This window comes from Trematomus bernacchii, unplaced genomic scaffold (genome assembly GCF_902827165.1).
Source record: "Trematomus bernacchii unplaced genomic scaffold, fTreBer1.1, whole genome shotgun sequence".
Classification (NCBI taxonomy): Eukaryota; Metazoa; Chordata; class Actinopteri; order Perciformes; family Nototheniidae; genus Trematomus; species Trematomus bernacchii.
The window spans coordinates 2810240-2829926 of NW_022987840.1; the positions used below are offsets into that span (position 1 = coordinate 2810240).

The 19687-nt window shown below is 38.2% G+C and overlaps 1 protein-coding gene across 1 annotated transcript in view; it reads right to left on the bottom strand.

The window, feature by feature from the left end:
* Positions 1–1576: 1576 nt before the first annotated feature.
* Positions 1577–19687, bottom strand: part of LOC117500508 — a 182873-nt gene continuing 164762 nt past the window's right edge. Inside the window, exons 34-60 of the mRNA XM_034153379.1 lie at positions 19159–19187; positions 18202–18490; positions 17931–17971; positions 17289–17574; positions 16984–17027; positions 16319–16604; positions 15610–15638; positions 15209–15473; positions 14958–15001; positions 14766–14839; positions 14372–14586; positions 14033–14286; positions 12886–13008; positions 12543–12641; positions 11590–11734; positions 11042–11092; positions 10838–10867; positions 10627–10671; positions 8295–8339; positions 7942–7989; positions 7097–7141; positions 6744–6791; positions 5904–5948; positions 5551–5598; positions 3662–3706; positions 3309–3356; positions 1577–2377 (exon numbers count right to left, since the gene is read on the bottom strand). Of these exons, the coding sequence (XP_034009270.1) occupies positions 2112–2377; positions 3309–3356; positions 3662–3706; positions 5551–5598; positions 5904–5948; positions 6744–6791; positions 7097–7141; positions 7942–7989; positions 8295–8339; positions 10627–10671; positions 10838–10867; positions 11042–11092; positions 11590–11734; positions 12543–12641; positions 12886–13008; positions 14033–14286; positions 14372–14586; positions 14766–14839; positions 14958–15001; positions 15209–15473; positions 15610–15638; positions 16319–16604; positions 16984–17027; positions 17289–17574; positions 17931–17971; positions 18202–18490; positions 19159–19187 (2987 nt within the window). The 3' untranslated portion in view covers positions 1577–2111. The remainder of the gene's footprint in view (positions 2378–3308; positions 3357–3661; positions 3707–5550; positions 5599–5903; positions 5949–6743; positions 6792–7096; positions 7142–7941; positions 7990–8294; positions 8340–10626; positions 10672–10837; positions 10868–11041; positions 11093–11589; positions 11735–12542; positions 12642–12885; positions 13009–14032; positions 14287–14371; positions 14587–14765; positions 14840–14957; positions 15002–15208; positions 15474–15609; positions 15639–16318; positions 16605–16983; positions 17028–17288; positions 17575–17930; positions 17972–18201; positions 18491–19158; positions 19188–19687) is intronic.

The window sequence follows — 19687 nt, forward strand, 5'->3', positions numbered from 1 at the left end:
CTGGAGGGACGGGTTCGACTGGAGTGTAATACAGCATCACTTCAGAGGGGAACAACACACTTTAAAATGAATCCTTAAAAAGCATTTCATGACCTAGATCTTGGAGTCATACTGGACTCGAACTTGACTTTTAAGAAACATATTAAGAAAGTATCCAATACCGTTCAATTCAACTTGCAACATTTTAAACAAATGAGACCTTTCTTAACTGTCAATGCTGCAAAGTCATACCTCCACTGTATGATTCTATCCCACATTGAATACTGTTTTACAAACTGGTCGTTTGCTTGTGCCACAAACCTGAAACCCATAGAACAGCTGTACAAGAGAGCTATCAAGGTGTTTGACAGAAAGCCAAATTCATGCCACCACTGTACCATCCTTGAAAAACACAATTTCTTGAGTTTTGACAATTTAAAGTCATTTAAAAGTATGTGTTTTTTTTATAAATGTTTACATGGACTGGCCCCCCCTCCCTTAGGGGAATTCATCCACAAAACACACTGGACGCTGCACTAGGTCAGAAACCAGAGGAGACTGTGAAGTCCACCGTAGACGGACCACTTTTGGACAAAATGTCCTCTCCGTTAAAGGCAGCTCATTCTGGAATAGCTTCCCAACTGAGATACGGGATTGTCCCACTCTCAATAGCTTTAAAGGTCAACTCTAAGAATGGTTGAGAAACAAACAGACGTGCAATCACCGCTAAATGCACTTTAACACAGGGGTATCTCCTCTTGCACTTTATCTAGCACTTTTATCTTCTCTTGCACTTTATATGTCGTAGCTGCTATATTGTATTACCATGTGATAAATACTTGTGTATGCTGCTCTTGCTCTTTTGCACTTTTTGCATATCATGTATTTTGTTTTTGCTATGTTTGTAAAATGTAATGTTCTTAAATGTTTTATGTGAGGGACTGCGGATGGAAATTAGCTCAAAGCTAAATCTGGCACTGTTACGCTTGACACATTTGAATGTTTTAAGTGTTCATTACTGTGCATTGTCCCTGCCAAATAAATGATTAAATAAAAAAATTAAATAAAACATCCCACACATTAATTTACAACTGAAATGAGAAAATCAAACATATTACAAACACATAACATTTCCAAATGTGTAGTATTGAACTCCAACAGGCATTATCTATCAGACAGCTCCCTCTAGAGCCACATAAGGCTTTGTATAACTTGTTTTACTCATGCGGCAGCTACTTTACAAGACTCCTAAACAGACTGGATATCTAAACATTGCTGCAGTTCCCCTTTAAATGTATAAACTGTACTTTCATCACCAAGTAAAGTCATGCCTCGCTTCATCCAAACATACAAGAAGGTAAGGCTAAACAATTAGTTCATACACATTGAGGTTGGTTAATAAAGCAACGTTTGTGGATAACGTCAAAAGAATACTACCTTCTTCCAGTACCCCTCTGAACAATCAGTTTAATAAATGATAATAATATGTTCACATTTTTTTAATTCTAGGAGGAAAGCGACGTTCCTAAATCTGTTAACTTTATTACATCATTATGTCTGCTTCAACTTTTAAAACACTCTATTCACTCGACATGTGTAATATTTATAAGACTTTATTGAAAATGTATTTCGAAATAAAAAACATTGGCCTCCAAAAGTAAACGTATTTTCACGAGGGAAAAAACAACAACAGAATCGTTTAGCACATAAGACAATAATCAAAATTAAAATCTGCATACAAAACCTAAGGATAATCATTCATGATCAAGCATCCTTTAATTTATAAAAAATAGGTTAAGTCCATCTGGGATTTGCTGGATTAAAACATTACATGTCAGGTGAGAACGCTAAATCATTTCTTACATCTTTACATTACATGAATGACTTACATGGTTTGCTGAATCTGGTTTTAACCTTACAGGAAAACGTATACATTTTATAAAATATGACTGGTCCAAGTGCAAAAAAAAAGGGCAAGAGCTATGATTAAACATGAAGGTGCAAAAGCTATATTTGATAGAACCCCATACAGAGACATTTACATGACTATTTCCCCATTGTAATCGTTTTAGACATTTTCTTTCTTGAGGCACAATGTACGTTTAGTCTAAAAAATGATTTCTCCACAACATTCACTTATTTCCCTTTAGCTCATCAATGAGATATTTCTCCTCTTTCTCAAGAATTCTGTAGAAGACTTCTTTGCCACGAGGCCCTGCTGCATTCAGGGGACCACGGAAGAGTTCCCTCATCTTCTGCTGAGTGGTCCGGATTTCCAGGATTTCACTATAAATCGATGGTGTGATGACTTTTTCCTCAAGGAGCCGATCCAAAATGTCTGCAACGCAGTTCACTCTCTTGGTCAGCTCGATTCTATGTTTATCCACAAAGTGCTCACCTGAGGAAGGAGGGAATAATGAGTACATTTTTGATGATACCATGAAGCCAACTTGATACATTTCCAAACAAATATTTTATTTTCTATAACAGTGACTTCTTTATTTTAAATACAGTGGAGGAAATAAGTATTTGATCCCTTGCAGATTTTGTAAGTTTGCCCACTTACAAAAAAATTAACAGTCTATAATTTTATTGGTAGGTTTATTTTAACAGTGTAAGTAAGAATATCAAAAAGAAAATCCAGAAATTGACATTATATTAAAGATAAAAATTGATTTGCATTTAACTGTAGGAAATAAGTATTTGATCCCCTTGCAACAAACAAGAATTCTGGCTCCCACAGACCGAAGTACACAGAAGTCCTCTTCCTTTAAAAAAGTACTCATATCAACTTATTAACTGTATAAAAGACACCTCTCCACAGAATCAATCAATCATATTCCAACCTCTCCACCATGGGCAAGACTAAAGCGCTGTCTAAGGACCTCAGGGACAAGTTTGTAGACCTGCTCAAGGCTGGGATTGGCTACAAGACCATCAGAAAGCAGCTTGGTGAGAAAGAGACCACTGTTGGTGCGATTATACGGAAATGGAAGAAACACAAAATGACCATCAATCACCCTCGGTCTGGGACTCCACACAAGATCTGGCCCGTGGGGTATTGATGATCATGAGAAAGGTGAGGTATCAGCCAAGAACTAAAGGGGAAGAACTTGTTAATGATCTCAAGGCAGCTGGGACCACAGTCACCAAGAAAACTATTGGTAACACACTGCACCATAATACAGAAAATCCTGCAGCGCCTGCAAGGTCCCCTACTCAAGAAGGCACATGAAAGGCCCCTCTGAAGTTTGCCAATGGACATCTGAATGATTCAGAGAAATGTCTGATCCACTGGGATCACAAACCAAAATCAAGTGTGCACCCACCGTCTACCATGGTGTATTGAGCTGTCTCTCCAGCTGAGGGTCCCACAGCTGAAACAAATTGAGGGAAAATAACAATTGCTTAATTACGGACAGGTTTAGTCTTTATGCTTTTTTTTTCATGCACACAGCAACATAGCAAAATACGGTCATTCAATGTGTCAATGATACATGCACTGTCATTGGTTGCCAGTTTAATATAATAATACCCTGCTATATCTCTCCAATGTCTTTTGTGTAGGGCTTTTAAGTTTTTGTGGACTAATGACTTTTCGCTCTGGTGGAAAATAATTGTATCCTTTTCAAGTCTTCTATTTTATAATAGCAAGAAAACCTAATGTAGATGAACAACTCACTGTCCCTTAATTCATTTTCTGAGGACGGTCCACCCGTAGCTTCCACTGCAAAAATAGACAGATATGGTTATCAAGAAATATGACGGATGACAATTTGACATACACGTTTAATGTAGGACACATTAACACTGCATGCTGTGATTGGCTGTTTAAACTGGGAGCTTGATTTGCATGTCTAAACATTAAAATTGCACACAAGGGGATTATGATACGCTAATTAAAACATGTTAAAGGCAATGTATGATAATTAATTTTTTCGGTTTTGTAATTCCTCTCTTCAGTCGGATAATCTCCACATGTGTACCCTACTTTTATAATTTTCTAATCATAAATCTATCGATCATGAATCTATCGATTAGATTTATGATTCAAAAATTATAAAAGTAGGGTACACATGTGGAGATTATCCGACTGAACAAAACGTGATCCGTCTCTTAAATGTGTGTCAACCACAGACCTTATTTCGAGCTATTTTCCAAAATCCTATGGAGAAATTGCATTGCTTTTTTGTCGAGGGAACCAGAAGAAGCTTAGTCCGGCTTTTAGGACGCGTCACTGCACCACTCTATAACTTCATAATTAACTACATCTGAAAGCAGAAGTCTAGGGCTGCGTTTCACTTCTCTTATTTTTCATTTCCTCGCTCCTCGGTCTCGGTCTCACCGGAAGTTGATTTGTCTGCGCCATCTTGAGTAGCGTCCCAATGGCCTTATTTTTGCCGGAGGACCGAGGAACGAGGAGCGATAATGGAGGAGCTATAATCGAGGAACCACCAGACCATCCTTCGATGAAATCCTCAGACACTCGCCCCGCCCCCTTACTGTGTATCGCTCACTGATTGGACGATGCAGCGCATGCACTGATCTGATGCTTCTTGACATGAGAGCAGTTTCCCAGCGGAGTGAACAAAACACATGAAACTCACGGGACTCACTCCTCAGTTTATACCGTGTTTTGTTTCAATTAATGTTTCATTTAGTTACAAATATGTGATATATCTGAACAACAAAGTGGTCAAAAATCATTTCATTCATTTATTGGAAACATTTTCGTGATCGCTTTTTTCGTTTTACATTTTCATTTATTGTCATTTCCATTCAGTCAGTCATTAAGTGCTATTTAACATGTTCATTTGCTACATATCCACACAAACAAACTAAGTGTGCAATCCAATGAATGTTAATCTAACTGGGTTTTGATAGATAACATATCTCTTTTTCTTCTCTGAATTATTTTATTTCTATTGTGCACACTAATCAATATTAATCAAACTAATGTTCGTTTATACATTTTAAGAATGGCGTTTATCTTTTTTGAGAATGAGTTCTTATTTGATTTTATTTATTTGGGTCTACAACAGATGATACAAATGTTTGTGTCAGTAAATGTGTACTAACAGAGGCGGGGGTGTTTGTGAAAATAACGGGGACAGAGTTGCTGTCAGACGATCAGCTGTGCAGCGTCATCACAAACGGACGTCGCTTCACATGACGCTCCGGAGGAAAGGACGTCCCATTGCTCTTAAAACTCATTTCCCTGCTTCTCGTGGTTTCCTTGCGTCTCTCCATGCTTCCCTGGTGGGAGGGACTAAACGCAGGGAAACGACGCAAGTGAGGGACGCAAGGATTCCATTTAACCGAAGTGAAACGCAGCCTAAGGCAAATAATTGCAAGTCTCTTCAGTGTGCATGTCACAAAACGAGATGCATTGTGGGACATGTAGTTTATCGGTAACGTGCTTCTGTAAAGCGGCATGTAGATTCAAGATTCAATTCAAGATTCCATGTAACCGTATAATAAACATATTATATTCTTTGCAAGCACTTGCAGGCCACATAAAATGAGGTTGTGGGCCGGATTTGGCCCGCAGGCCTTGAGTTTGACACCCACCGTCTACCATGGTGTATTGAGCTGTCTCTCCAGCTGAGGATCCCACAGCTGAAACAAATTGAGGGAAAATTACAATTGCTTAATTATGGACAGGTTTAGTCTTTATGCTTTTTTTTTCATGCACACAGCAACATAGCAAAATACGGTCATTCAATGTGTCAATGATACATGCACTGTCATTGGTTGCCAGTTTAATATAATAATACCCTGCTATATCTCTCCAATGTCTTTTGTGTAGGGCTTTTAAGTTTTTGTGGACTAATGACTTTTCGCTCTGGTGGAAAATAATTGTATCCTTTTCAAGTCTTCTATTTTATAATAGCAAGAAAACCTAATGTAGATGAACAACTCACTGTCCCTTAATTCATTTTCTGAGGACGGTCCACCCGTAGCTTCCACTGCAAAAATAGACAGATATGGTTATCAAGAAATATGACGGATGACAATTTGACATACACGTTTAATGTAGGACACATTAACACTGCATGCTGTGATTGGCTGTTTAAACTGGGAGCTTGATTTGCATGTCTAAACATTAAAATTGCACACAAGGGGATTATGATACGCTAATTAAAACATGTTAAAGGCAATGTATGATAATTAATTTTTTCGGTTTTGTAATTCCTCTCTTCAGTCGGATAATCTCCACATGTCTACCCTATTTTTATAATTTTCGAATCATAAATCTATCGATCATGAATCTATCGATTAGATTTATGATTCAAAAATGATAAAAGTAGGGTACACATGTGGAGATTATCCGACTGAACAAAACGTGATCCGTCTCTTAAATGTGTGTCAACCACAGACCTTATTTCGAGCTATTTTCCAAAATCCTATGGAGAAATTGCATTGCTTTTTTGTCGAGGGAACCAGAAGAAGCTTACTTCTGGGTTTTAGGATGCGTCACTGCACCACTCTATAACTTCATAATTAACTACATCTGAAAGCAGAAGTCTAGGGCAAATAATTGCAAGTCTCTTCAGTGTGCATGTCACAAAACGAGATGCATTGTGGGACATGTAGTTTATCGGTAACGTGCTTCTGTAAAGCGGCATGTAGATTCAAGATTCAATTCAAGATTCCATGTAACCGTATAATAAACATATTATATTCTTTGCAAGCACTTGCGGGCCACATAAAATGAGGTTGTGGGCCGGATTTGGCCCGCAGGCCTTGAGCTTGACACCCACCGTCTACCATGGTGTATTGAGCTGTCTCTCCAGCTGAGGGTCCCACAGCTGAAACAAATTGAGGGAAAATTACAATTGCTTAATTATGGACAGGTTTAGTCTTTATGCTTTTTTTTTCATGCACACAGCAACATAGCAAAATACGGTCATTCAATGTGTCAATGATACATGCACTGTCATTGGTTGCCAGTTTAATATAATAATACCCTGCTATATCTCTCCAATGTCTTTTGTGTAGGGCTTTTAAGTTTTTGTGGACTAATGACTTTTCGCTCTGGTGGAAAATAATTGTATCCTTTTCAAGTCTTCTATTTTATAATAGCAAGAAAACCTAATGTAGATGAACAACTCACTGTCCCTTAATTCATTTTCTGAGGACGGTCCACCCGTAGCTTCCACTGCAAAAATAGACAGATATGGTTATCAAGAAATATGACGGATGACAATTTGACATACACGTTTAATGTAGGACACATTAACACTGCATGCTGTGATTGGCTGTTTAAACTGGGAGCTTGATTTGCATGTCTAAACATTAAAATTGCACACAAGGGGATTATGATACGCTAATTAAAACATGTTGAAGGCAATGTATGATAATTAATTTTTTCGGTTTTGTAATTCCTCTCTTCAGTCGGATAATCTCCACATGTCTACCCTACTTTTATAATTTTCGAATCATAAATCTATCGATCATGAATCTATCGATTAGATTTATGATTCAAAAATTATAAAAGTAGGGTACACATGTGGAGATTATCCGACTGAACAAAACGTGATCCTTCTCTTAAATGTGTGTCAATCACAGACCTTATTTCGAGCTATTTTCCAAAATCCTATGGAGAAATTGCATTGCTTTTTTGTCGAGGGAACCAGAAGAAGCTTACTTCTGGGTTTTAGGATGCGTCACTGCACCACTCTATAACTTCATAATTAACTACATCTGAAAGCAGAAGTCTAGGGCAAATAATTGCAAGTCTCTTCAGTGTGCATGTCACAAAACGAGATGCATTGTGGGACATGTAGTTTATCCGTAACGTGCTTCTGTAAAGCAGCATGTACAGTAGATTCAAGATTCAATTCAAGATTCCATGTAACCGTATAATAAACATATTATATTCTTTGCAAGCACTTGCGGGCCGCATAAAATGAGGTTGTGGGCCGGATTTGGCCCGCAGGCCTTGAGCTTGACACCCACCGTCTACCATGGTGTATTGAGCTGTCTCTCCAGCTGAGGGTCCCACAGCTGAAACAAATTGAGGGAAAATTACAATTGCTTAATTATGGACAGGTTTAGTCTTTATGCTTTTTTTTTCATGCACACAGCAACATAGCAAAATACGGTCATTCAATGTGTCAATGATACATGCACTGTCATTGGTTGCCAGTTTAATATAATAATACCCTGCTATATCTCTCCAATGTCTTTTGTGTAGGGCTTTTAAGTTTTTGTGGACTAATGACTTTTCGCTCTGGTGGAAAATAATTGTATCCTTTTCAAGTCTTCTATTTTATAATAGCAAGAAAACCTAATGTAGATGAACAACTCACTGTCCCTTAATTCATTTTCTGAGGACGGTCCACCCGTAGCTTCCACTGCAAAAATAGACAGATATGGTTATCAAGAAATATGACGGATGACAATTTGACATACACGTTTAATGTAGGACACATTAACACTGCATGCTGTGATTGGCTGTTTAAACTGGGAGCTTGATTTGCATGTCTAAACATTAAAATTGCACACAAGGGGATTATGATATGCTAATTAAAACATGTTAAAGGCAATGTATGATAATTAATTTTTTCGGTTTTGTAATTCCTCTCTTCAGTCGGATAATCTCCACATGTCTACCCTACTTTTATAATTTTCGAATCATAAATCTATCGATCATGAATCTATCGATTAGATTTATGATTCAAAAATTATAAAAGTAGGGTACACATGTGGAGATTATCCGACTGAACAAAACGTGATCCGTCTCTTAAATGTGTGTCAACCACAGACCTTATTTCGAGCTATTTTCCAAAATCCTATGGAGAAATTGCATTGCTTTTTTGTCGAGGGAACCAGAAGAAGCTTACTTCCGGGTTTTAGGACGCGTCACTGCACCACTCTATAACTTCATAATTAACTACGTCTGAAAGCAGAAGTCTAGGGCAAATAATTGCAAGTCTCTTCAGTGTGCATGTCACAAAACGAGATGCATTGTGGGACAGGTAGTTTATCGGTAACATGCTTCTGTAAAGCGGCATGTAGATTCAAGATTCAATTCAAGATTCCATGTAACCGTATAATAAACATATTATATTCTTTGCAAGCACTTGCGGGCCGCATAAAATTAGGTTGTGGGCCGGATTTGGCCCGCAGGCCTTGAGTTTGACACCCCTGCTCTAGCGGATTGCGTCAATTTCAGGAGCCAGTAAAGATTTATTGCTCTCCTTTTTGACACAGCAGACTTCTTACTTTCATTAATCATTATATTGATTAAACCGGGCTAATTTTAAGTAGAATCGCTGGCAGAGGTGTTCACAGACATCTTCAACAGGTCACTGCTGCAGTCTAGTCCCTGCATGTTTCAAACACTCCACCATTGTTCCTGTCCCCAAAAAGACAAAAACCACCAGCCTCAATGACTACCGCCCAGTAGCACTCACCTCCATCATCATGAAGTGCTTTGAGCGGTTAGTCAAAAACAATTCATCACCTCCTCCCTCCCTGACTCTCTGGACCCCCTGTAGTTTGCCTACAAAGCAAACAGGTCCACAGACGCTATCACCCTCACCATCCACACTGCCCTCTCCCATTTGGACCAGAGGAACACATATGTGAGAATGCTGTTCACTGACTATAGTTCAGCTTTCAACGCCATCGTGCCCTCCAAGCTGGTCATCAAGCTTGGGGACCTCAGGCTCAACAGCGCCCTCTGTGATTGGATCCTGAACTTCCTGACGGGCAGACGCCGGGCACTGCGGGTGGGAAACATCACATCCTCCACCCTGATCCTCAACACCCCACAGGGCTGTGTGCTCAGCCCCCTCCTCTACTCCGTTCACAAACGACTGCATGGCCAAACACAGCTGCAACATCATCACGAAGTTTACTGACGACACGACCGTCATTTGCCTGATCACCGACAGTGACGAGACGGCGTACAGAGAAGAGATTGAAAACCTGACATCTTGGTGCCAGGATAAAAACCTCCCTCTCAACGTCAGCAAAACCAAGGAGCTAATTGTGGATTACAGGAAACAACAGAGAGAGGGACACGCCCCCATCGCCATCAATGGCACTACGCTGGAGAGTCAGCAGTTTCAGGTTCCTCGGTGTCCACATCACTGAGGACCTGACATGGACTCATCACACTAACACCATCACCAAAACAGCTCGACGGCGGCTCTTGTGGATGTTCAACATGGACTCCAGGATACTCTGCAAATTCTACAGGTGCACGCAGAGGTTGCGCTAGACTTTTTCGCTGCCCGTCATTTTGGCTTACAACTAAAGACACAGCCACACAAAAACTGCGGCATGTGTACGGCTCCTTATGCCTACTGCAATTTTTGAAGTGCCGGAGCGGCGTTCTGGTGCTCTCCGTCAGCACTCATACTACACCCCTTTCAGAGGAGACATATACCACGTGATGACACGTTAGGCTCGTGTTGTGTTAAGGAACCTGTCCTTGGCCAGGAAAAACATTCACTCGCTTGTTTAATTCTTTTGCGGTCTAGATTTCTTTAATCTTTTTGCGTGTGTTTATAGATTACCTAGAGGGCCGTATCAAATGTTCTCGTATACAGCCCGGAGGCCAGAGGTTCCCCATCCCTGCTTTAAAAACTGCTTTTCTGTAGCACTTCAGTCAGACAACAGAAAATAACTTACTATCCCATGGACCAGTAATGGAGGGTTGTCCACCTGTCTCTTTCACTGCAGAAATAGGCATATGCAGTGTTGCATTGAGAAAAAGAATAAAAAACGTTTATGTTAATACACTTATAAACTGAATGAAAATATCATGTTCACATTTCAATAACAGTAGAAACAAACATTCTTGAAATGTTTTTTTCTTTTTTTTAAATATGCAGCATCTTACCATCTGAATCACCAGAGTTTCGTAAGTCAACTGAAATACAGAACATAACAAAATATATATTTTATATATTATGTTTTCTTGTATTGTATTCTCATCAACATGTTAAAAATAAAGTTCACTTTTATTATGTTTAGATTAATTTAATATTAATAGGTAAAAGAAAGATTATTTTTTCATATGGTGTAAGTAATAATGCCCACTGACCTTTACGAATCTCACAGCTCCATACTGGTTCCCACTGTGGTTTGCGTTTCCCTTTGTTAAATTGAGAGAGTGTAAGATGGAGGTTACTGTCTGGATTCTCAATGTAAAAATGTTACCTTACCTTAAAACAAAAGGTAACAAATACAAAGGCATATTTTCACAGGTCAAAAAACTATGTTGCTCTGTGCTTCTTTCTCCTTCTCACTTCCAATCACCAGCAGCTGCCGTCGGCTATAACGTCTCGTAATCGCAAAACAGCTGCTGTCGTCTATGCCGTCAATTCCACACGACTGGTTCAAATAAATGATATAATAACACTAACAACAAAGGATTATAATATTAAAATATATCAAACTATACATTTTAACATATGGCTCCTACATACAGAACATAACAAAATATCGATTTTTTATATAGTTTTTTTGTATTGTATTCTCATCAACATGTTAAAATAAAGTTCAATTTTATTATGTTTAGATTCATTTAATATTAAAAGGTAAAAGAAAGATTATTTTTTTCATATGGTGTAAGTAATAATGCCCACTGACCTTTTCGAATCACACAGCTCCATAATGTTTTTTTGCGTTTCCCTTTGTTAAGTTGAGAGAGTGTAAGGTGGAGGTTACTGTCTGGATTCTCAATGTACACTTCATAGAAGTTTGGCTCTTGGCTTTCATATCTGAGGGTTATTTTCTGTGTGAAAAAAAAGAAGAAAATAAATAAAAGATAGAGATAACAAAACCAGATGTGGGGGTCAATATTGCAATAAACAAAAGATTTCAGACTTTAAAAAAAAAGTGAATTAGTCGGATGGCCAGCAGAAAACCTTATGGTGGTTATTTCAAATGGAGAAGTCCTTATTGTTGAACTTAAGTTTGATGGTACTGTATGCATGCCGGTTTTTGACTAAATCCATAATTTGATATGCCACTGTTAAATTACCAGCATCAATCTTCTCACATTCGCTCCCCTAGATTAACAGATGTTGGCTACTGAACCATAGCTAATTCTTCTGTCTGTATGGCATATCTTATTATGTCTTTATTAAACAAGGACCATGCATATCAATACATTAATTACAAAAAGGGAAGAGATGATGTATGGTAGAATTTACAGTAGCTATTAGATAATTTCCATCTGTAGTCCCTGGGTAGGTAAATACATAAAAATCAACAAAAGTGCAGATCTATAAAATACAAATAACAGCTCAAAGCATATCCCAATGCCTGGTGGTTGTAAATTAAAAAGCTGATGGTGCAAAGGTAGTCCACCTCAGTGGGGTGTTTAAGACTAGTGGAAATGTTGATGTTCTGAATATTTGTGTGTTCTCATGATATTCCCTTTAAACAGTAGCCATTTGACATCTCTTGCAAGGTTAACACAGGTGTTATTTATCAAATAAATAACTGTCCGGTTTTAATTAGTGTCACATCCATTCTTGTCTAGTCAGCATTAACAATAGCAGGAACCTGGCCCAATTTACTGGCAATTCAAACTGTACCTCTGGGCAAATCTCGGCCGTTATGCCTGCTGTGAGGTTGAAACCTTCGTGCAGCGTCAGGCCCTCGTCTGGGCGTGGCTTTTGGCCAGCACAACCCTGCTTCAAGTTTACAGTGAGAAACATCTGTGTTTAAAATGCATTCATGAAACAATAAGGTTTTAACAACAGAGTATTAGGGTCAGTATCTAGAAAAATAAAATGTAGATTTTGTTATTTCAGAATGGCCATCCATTCTAGTGAGTCAGCATTAACAATACCAGGAACCTGGCCCATCTACATGAACCATAATAAAACACAATTCACAATGAAAGATCAAATTGCTGACTGACAAAGCAAACTGTACCTTTGGGCCAATCTGGGCCGTTGTTATGTCTGCTTTGAGGTTGAAATCTTGGTGCAGCGTCAGGCACTCGTTTGGGCGTGGCTTTTGGATCAATTTGAAGTGTTTTTTCTTCTTGTCCATGGTCTGAAAAAAGTAATTAATCCAAGCACAACCCTGGTTCAAGTTTACAGTTAGAAACATCTGTGTTTTAAAATGCATTCATGAAACAATAAGGTTTTATCAACAGAGTATTAGGGTCAGTATCTAGAAAAATAAATGTTTATTTTAGATTTTGTTATTTCAGAATGGCCACTGAGGAAAAGGTCATACTGTACCTTCGAGAAAAAATGTCTTTAACGTTTTGAGAGTAACGAAATAAGTGAGATCAAACCAAGCTGCAGCGTCATCGACAATTACCACCGAATAGGTCTGAGGCACGTCTGTGATTGTATTAAACATTTATAGCAACATGTGAAACAATTAAATTGGCTTAAATGCTTTGCTGTTTGAAGCAGCTCTCCATGGAGCAGAACTTTCCCTTGAGTGATAATCTAAAAAACTAAATGATATCTCGCTTGATAAGTATTATCAGGGAACACGTTATAACACAATGATAAGTATAAAGTTATATGTCAACCATGTATTGATCATTGAGAGTCATATTGCAAACATAGCTTCTAGCTTTGGGCAGAGCTAGCTCTGTTTGTAGGGACTTGGCTTGGCGACCAGAGGGTTGCAGGTTCAAGTCCTTGAACGGATCAAGTGAAGAGTGGGGACTGATACTTGTGAGGTGGCAGTTGGTCTCCTGGTCATGCTGAGGTAACCTTGAGCAAGGCACCAGAGCCCCACACTGGGCACTGTAATATAGCAGTCAACTGCTTCTTGTTTAAGGATGGGTTAAAGGCAGAGACTAGAATTCACTGTGTGCGGTGCTGTGTTCATGTTTGACGATTGGAAGTTGATTGTATTCAAATCTCCATTTCCATAACATACAATAGGACCCTTTTCAGATAATATTTCCTTCATATGTTTTCCCTCACTTATGACTTTACTCTCATAACAGGACTACTTTAAGAATTAAAGATGTTATTTTCATAAATTCAGCCCAAATACTCCATTGTAGGTTTTGATTTCATTTTGAATGTGTGACAGTAAGATATTCAGTAACCTCTTTAAGAGCAGGATCGAGCGGGGTCAGGTAAACATGAAGAAGGATGCAGGATGTGTTGAGTTTAGAATAAATCAACACGTTACAGTGTATTTTTACTGGAAAGCCCATTTTCATCAGGACCGCTCTTGGAGAGAAAACTGGTTCAGACAGCTTGACATGGGACGATGTGACTACAGACACTTTTTCCACAACATCTCCACAGTCATCTATGTGCAGGACTGCAAACTTTTGCAATATTTTAGGGATGTCATCTGCATAGTACAAAGCATAAACAATTAATGTGAATAAAAAACAATTGCAATGATTATTTTGTTATTTCCCTCCATGATCACTTACCTATGCAGATCCAGTGTGGCAGGTACACTTCAAATAACTTCCCAGAAATCCCTGTGATGTCTATGAGGGGACCTGCAGGCATGTATTTCATCATCTCCATCCTCTTCATGGGTTCCTCCGAAGAGCAAAACTGGTACTTAAAGCTGACCTTTTCCTGACAGACCCAGCGCAAGCCAGAGACACTGCATTCAAAGTTTCCCGCTTCAGACTTTAAGCTAAAATATGATGAAAAAAGTACTGAGTTTGTATTTAGTACAAAATGTAGCATTAATACTATTGGGGAAATATTTGTAGCAGATCTTAGTGTTCTCTCTGAAGAAATCCCAAGACCGAAGCTTCAGTGTTTACTATATTTCCATTTGATAATATGCAGTATTTAGGAAACTATTTGTACCTGTAAGTTGATGCCTCATCTTCATCTGTACTGTTCACCTCAGGTTCAAGTTTAGTCCAGCCACTGGAGTCCTTCTGCAGAGGCAATACATTTTACAAATAAGTGAAGACGTGACTTTTGGAAAAATCACATAAATTAACCCATACATGATCAACATGTAAGATGAACACTTAAAAATAATTAAGGAATTACCATCATTTTTTCACTGCCCTCAAGCTCCAAGCTTCTTGAAGGCCCTTGTGAAGAAACAAGATTTTTTTTTAATGATGTTCCTTAAAACAATGTCAATTAAATCATATGGTAACTTCTATGCCCTTTAGCACGATGTGCTACATAGCGCTGATGTAGCAATAGAGCAAATTTGTTATGCAGGAAATACTGGTGAGTGATGTCTTTTTGGAAGCTTGAAATAATACAATGGAAATACACTTGACTTTTCACACCTTTGGATCCTAAAGTGATGTTTGACAACTTTTGCTCCAGACCATAATCGTCTTCTTTCATCTTCTCTAAAATCTCCATTGTCAGCTCCATAGACTGTTGGCCGTAGATCTCCACCATCAGATCCACAATCTCCACTCTCCCTGCCGTCTCTAATCTCTGATTTGAGATTATTTGGAGGCCACGCTTGAATTTCTCGAGCTCTCCATCACTTAAATCTTCCAGTGTTTCCAGAAGCTTCTTCTCCAGTGATGCCACAGTTACTTCCTAATGGATTCAATGTCATCAGAGGGAATTAAATTTAATATCTCCACTAGTTGAAAACATTTTCCAACATTTGCAAACTGTGAAACCTAAATGAGAGCCGTGTTGTGTAAAGTGTGTCTGATGTGATATGACTCACCTCCTTCGGTGGTTTGGACGGATGTTTATCTAAGGAGAAAACAAAGGAAAAGCCTCATCATGACTGATTCAAAATCAGATTATAAACGACTTCTTAAAGGAAAGTTTTTTTTTATTTTTTTTCATTACTCCACTTCAGTCACAAAGAATCAAAAGTCTTTATTAATCAGGAGCCGTGTTCAACAACAGGAAAACGATATAAGCTATAAAACTGCAGCTATATAAAACGTTTGTTTACAAACTCCCAAACAACTCGTGCAGTAGAATCCAAGTCTCATTTATCCTGGCACGAGCTCACTACTTCCTTAAAACATGCATTTTCACTAAACCTTCCTGTTTTATACATTTCAAGGCACAGACGGGTACTCCACGTGCAAGTATGAGACTGTTGATGACAAAGTGTTTTAGAGGTTAGGTATTTTTGATAAAGCTGAACTGTTATTAAACACGCCCCCATTTACTTCAATTCATAAAGACTTTCTCCATTGTTTGATTTGTAACTCACAGTGGAGGCATGCAAGAAAACAGATGTCTTCAACAATTATGGAGAACTCAGGTTGAGTAATTGTAATACAGAACAACTGGTTATTTTGTAGGTGAACTATTCCTTAAAATCTAAAACTCAAATACAAAAGCATTGCAACAATTACAAAACTCATGACTATGAACTCTTCTGTGTGATGCAGCAGTTTTTGTTTCCTTTCTCTTACCTTTGAGTCTTAAAATAGTCTCTGATAATCTCTCCACTAGATCAGTTCTGTCCAGGTCCATTAAAACCTCCCTGGTCACCTCCACAGACTGCGGACCACAGGTCTCCACCATCTGATCCACTAGCTGGAGTGCACTTCCTGTCTGATAGGGATATCCATGAAAGGAGGAGGATATGCTCTTCTGGAAGTACGTGAACGGCAGATACCACTGAAATCTGTAGAGCTCATGGTCACTCATATCCTTAAGAGTTTTCAAAAGGATCTCTTTCTCTGCTGCAATTGGTGCCTGAATTCAACAGATGTGTAAGAAAAGGTGTTATTTCACTATGGAAATGAATATTACTTTGTTTTCATTTCTTCAGTCAGTGTTTCAGACAAGAGGATTTTATCAAATGTTTACAAGATCTCTCAAGTCAAAGACACACTAACATCTGTTCTATTAAATATGTTTATCTTTGTTCTTGACTAATGCACATTTGTATATGAGTGTTCAGACTTCAGTCTGCTAATCTGATCAGAACATCAGTGGAAGAAAAATCATTTTGACAGAAGAGACCAACCTTAAAAATGGTTTGGTTTGCATCATAATGTTTATGTTCAAGATGGATATGGTTAACAACTTGCATCTATAGAATGAAAGCTGTAATGTGTAAAGTCAGACTCACTCCCTCGGACTGTGCAGGTCGATGTTCATCCACAGAGTACATCTCTGAAGAGAGAAAATAAAGTGAATGTCTAACACACAAGATCCCAGCAACTAAACTAAAATACTTCAATGTAAAACATTCTGTTTCTTGTTGAGACTATATGTCGGTGGCATTTTATGGTATTTTAATTATTTCTTTAATGTTTGTATAGATTCCTGTCCCATGTTTTTTTTATACTTCACATTGTTAATGATGACAGATTATTTTTTATACTGAAATATAAAATGTATGCGATGTGAGTTTTTCTTTCTTCTTTGTCCTACCTTTGAGTTCTGAGCTGGGCTTTGTCAACCTCTGCCTCAGATCAGTCCTGTTAATGTCCTTCAAAACCTCCATGGTTATCTCTACACACTGTTGGCCGTAGATCTGTATCATCTGTTCCACTGTTTGTGCTCTGCCTGGTGAGGATCTCAAAATCCATGAAAAATATCTCAGCTTCTTCTTGGAGACAATTAAATCCAGGGTCTGCATGAATTTCTCAAGATCCTCGTTTCTCAAATCATTCAGAGTTTCCAAAAGCAGATTTTTAACAGCTGCCATTGTTGCTACCTGAAATAATCAATACATTCATCAGACATGTGTATATTCCTCTTGGACAATTACAAATGTGTCTATTTGCTATAAACTGGTTAGTTGTTGTTGGGTTTGACAGACAGACAGACAGACAGACAGACAGACAGACAGACAGGCAGACAGACAGACAGACAGACAGACAGACAGACAGACAGACAGACAGACAGACAGACAGACAGACAGACAGACAGACAGACAGACAGACAGACAGACAGACAGACAGACAGATCATCATAGATAAGTCGATCATGTGTTTGGGTCAAATCATTATCTGTTGAAGGAAAGGTGTGTTGTAGAAATGTAGAAAGTCAGACAGATGTGACATTACTTACTTTCTGGATCACTGCAGGTCGCTGTGCCTCTGAGTGCTTCTCTGAAGAGAAAAGAGGTGGAGATAAACCAACTCAATTCATTTTACCCTCTCCCAAAATATTAATCATTGCTCTGATTAGTCATGAAACATATTTTGTACACTAGGATATAAATACATTATAAATATACGTTTCATCTATATTTATAACTTAAAAAGAAGAATACAGAGCTTATTAACTTAGGATAAACAGGTTTGATGATTTAAAGATGTTTGTGTTTTATTAGTCTTACTTTTGGGTCCTGAGCTGCTTTGTGACAGCCTCTGCACCAGATCAGTCCTGTTCATCCTCTCAAAAGCCTCAGTGGTCATCTCCAGCAGTCTGTGCTGGCTGTGATCTCGCACCAAATAAAACACCATGTCCTGCCTGTCTCTCATCATGAGCCACCTTGGTGAGATGTCTGGGTTTCCTTTGTCAGAGAGAATTTGACTCAGGACCCTCTTAAAACTCGGTAAATCCTGGTCACTCAAATCTTTCAGTGTTTCCAGAAGCAGCTCTATGACAGACGCCATCGTTTCCACCTGGTAAAATCAAAGGAGATGTTAATGGGGCAAAAGAGCAATTTCTCAGCTGGAATGATTACAGATTATTTTGGTTTACAACTCGTCAGTTTCAGTGTTTTGCAAGAGTGGATGTGGTAAGAGAACATCAGCCATGTCACGCACAACGTATCAGTGCACTTTATATTGTTCATCCAATTCATCACAAAAACATTTTCTTTTTGTATAAACGGCGTGTTTGATTCATGACTTTATTTGACCTCCTAGGTAACTCTTTCAAAGGCTGTGGTAGAAACATGTGATTTAACAACTGAGATGCAGTTTAACCAGTTGCATGTTTTTATTTTGGTATAAAAGAGTAAGAATCACTATCTATATTTGTGCATCAGTATTGTGAATTTCTCTTTCTCAATGTTAGAAAAACAACTCATGAAGAATGTGCTATAATTTCCCCTCCAGACAGACGTAACACAAATTATTAACACTACTCATAAATAACATTGATGCTTAGAACATACAGTATGTGTACCTAATTTGGCGTAATCAGATTATTTATGTAAGAAAACTATCCGAGACCAAAATATGTTTGTATCATGAATAATGTTCAGGAAGGAGATTATTTTCAGTCTTCTAAATCTACTGAGTCAAAGCTGCACTGGGTGGAGTCAGAGTGATGGGACATTACTCACGCTCTGGATCACTGAAGGAAGAGGTTCCTCTGAGGAGAAAAAATGACACACGACTGATTCAAAATCAGACTATGGACAACTTTAGTCAGATTGAGTTACTTTTGAAAAAAATAACGTAATATGAATAATTAAACTAAATAACACTCAAATATGGTTCATGCTGGCATCATTAAAATCAATCACAAAGAGTGAGAGATTTGCCATTATATTATTAACACCCATTAAAGGAACACTACACCCACAAAATGACCTTTTAATAGAAATGACTCCTGCCTTGTTACCTTTAATTCTTCAAGAAACAAAACAGAAAAAAATGTTTATTAATCGGGAGCTATGTTTAACAAGAGAACAACTTTATTATCTGTAAAATTAAAACTATATAAAACATCTATTTACAAACTCTCACACAACTCGTGCAGTAGAATCCAAGTCTCATTTATCCTGGCACGAGCTCACTACTTCCTTAAAACATGCATTTTCACTAAACCTTCCTGTTTTATACATTTCAATGCACAGACGGGTACTCCAC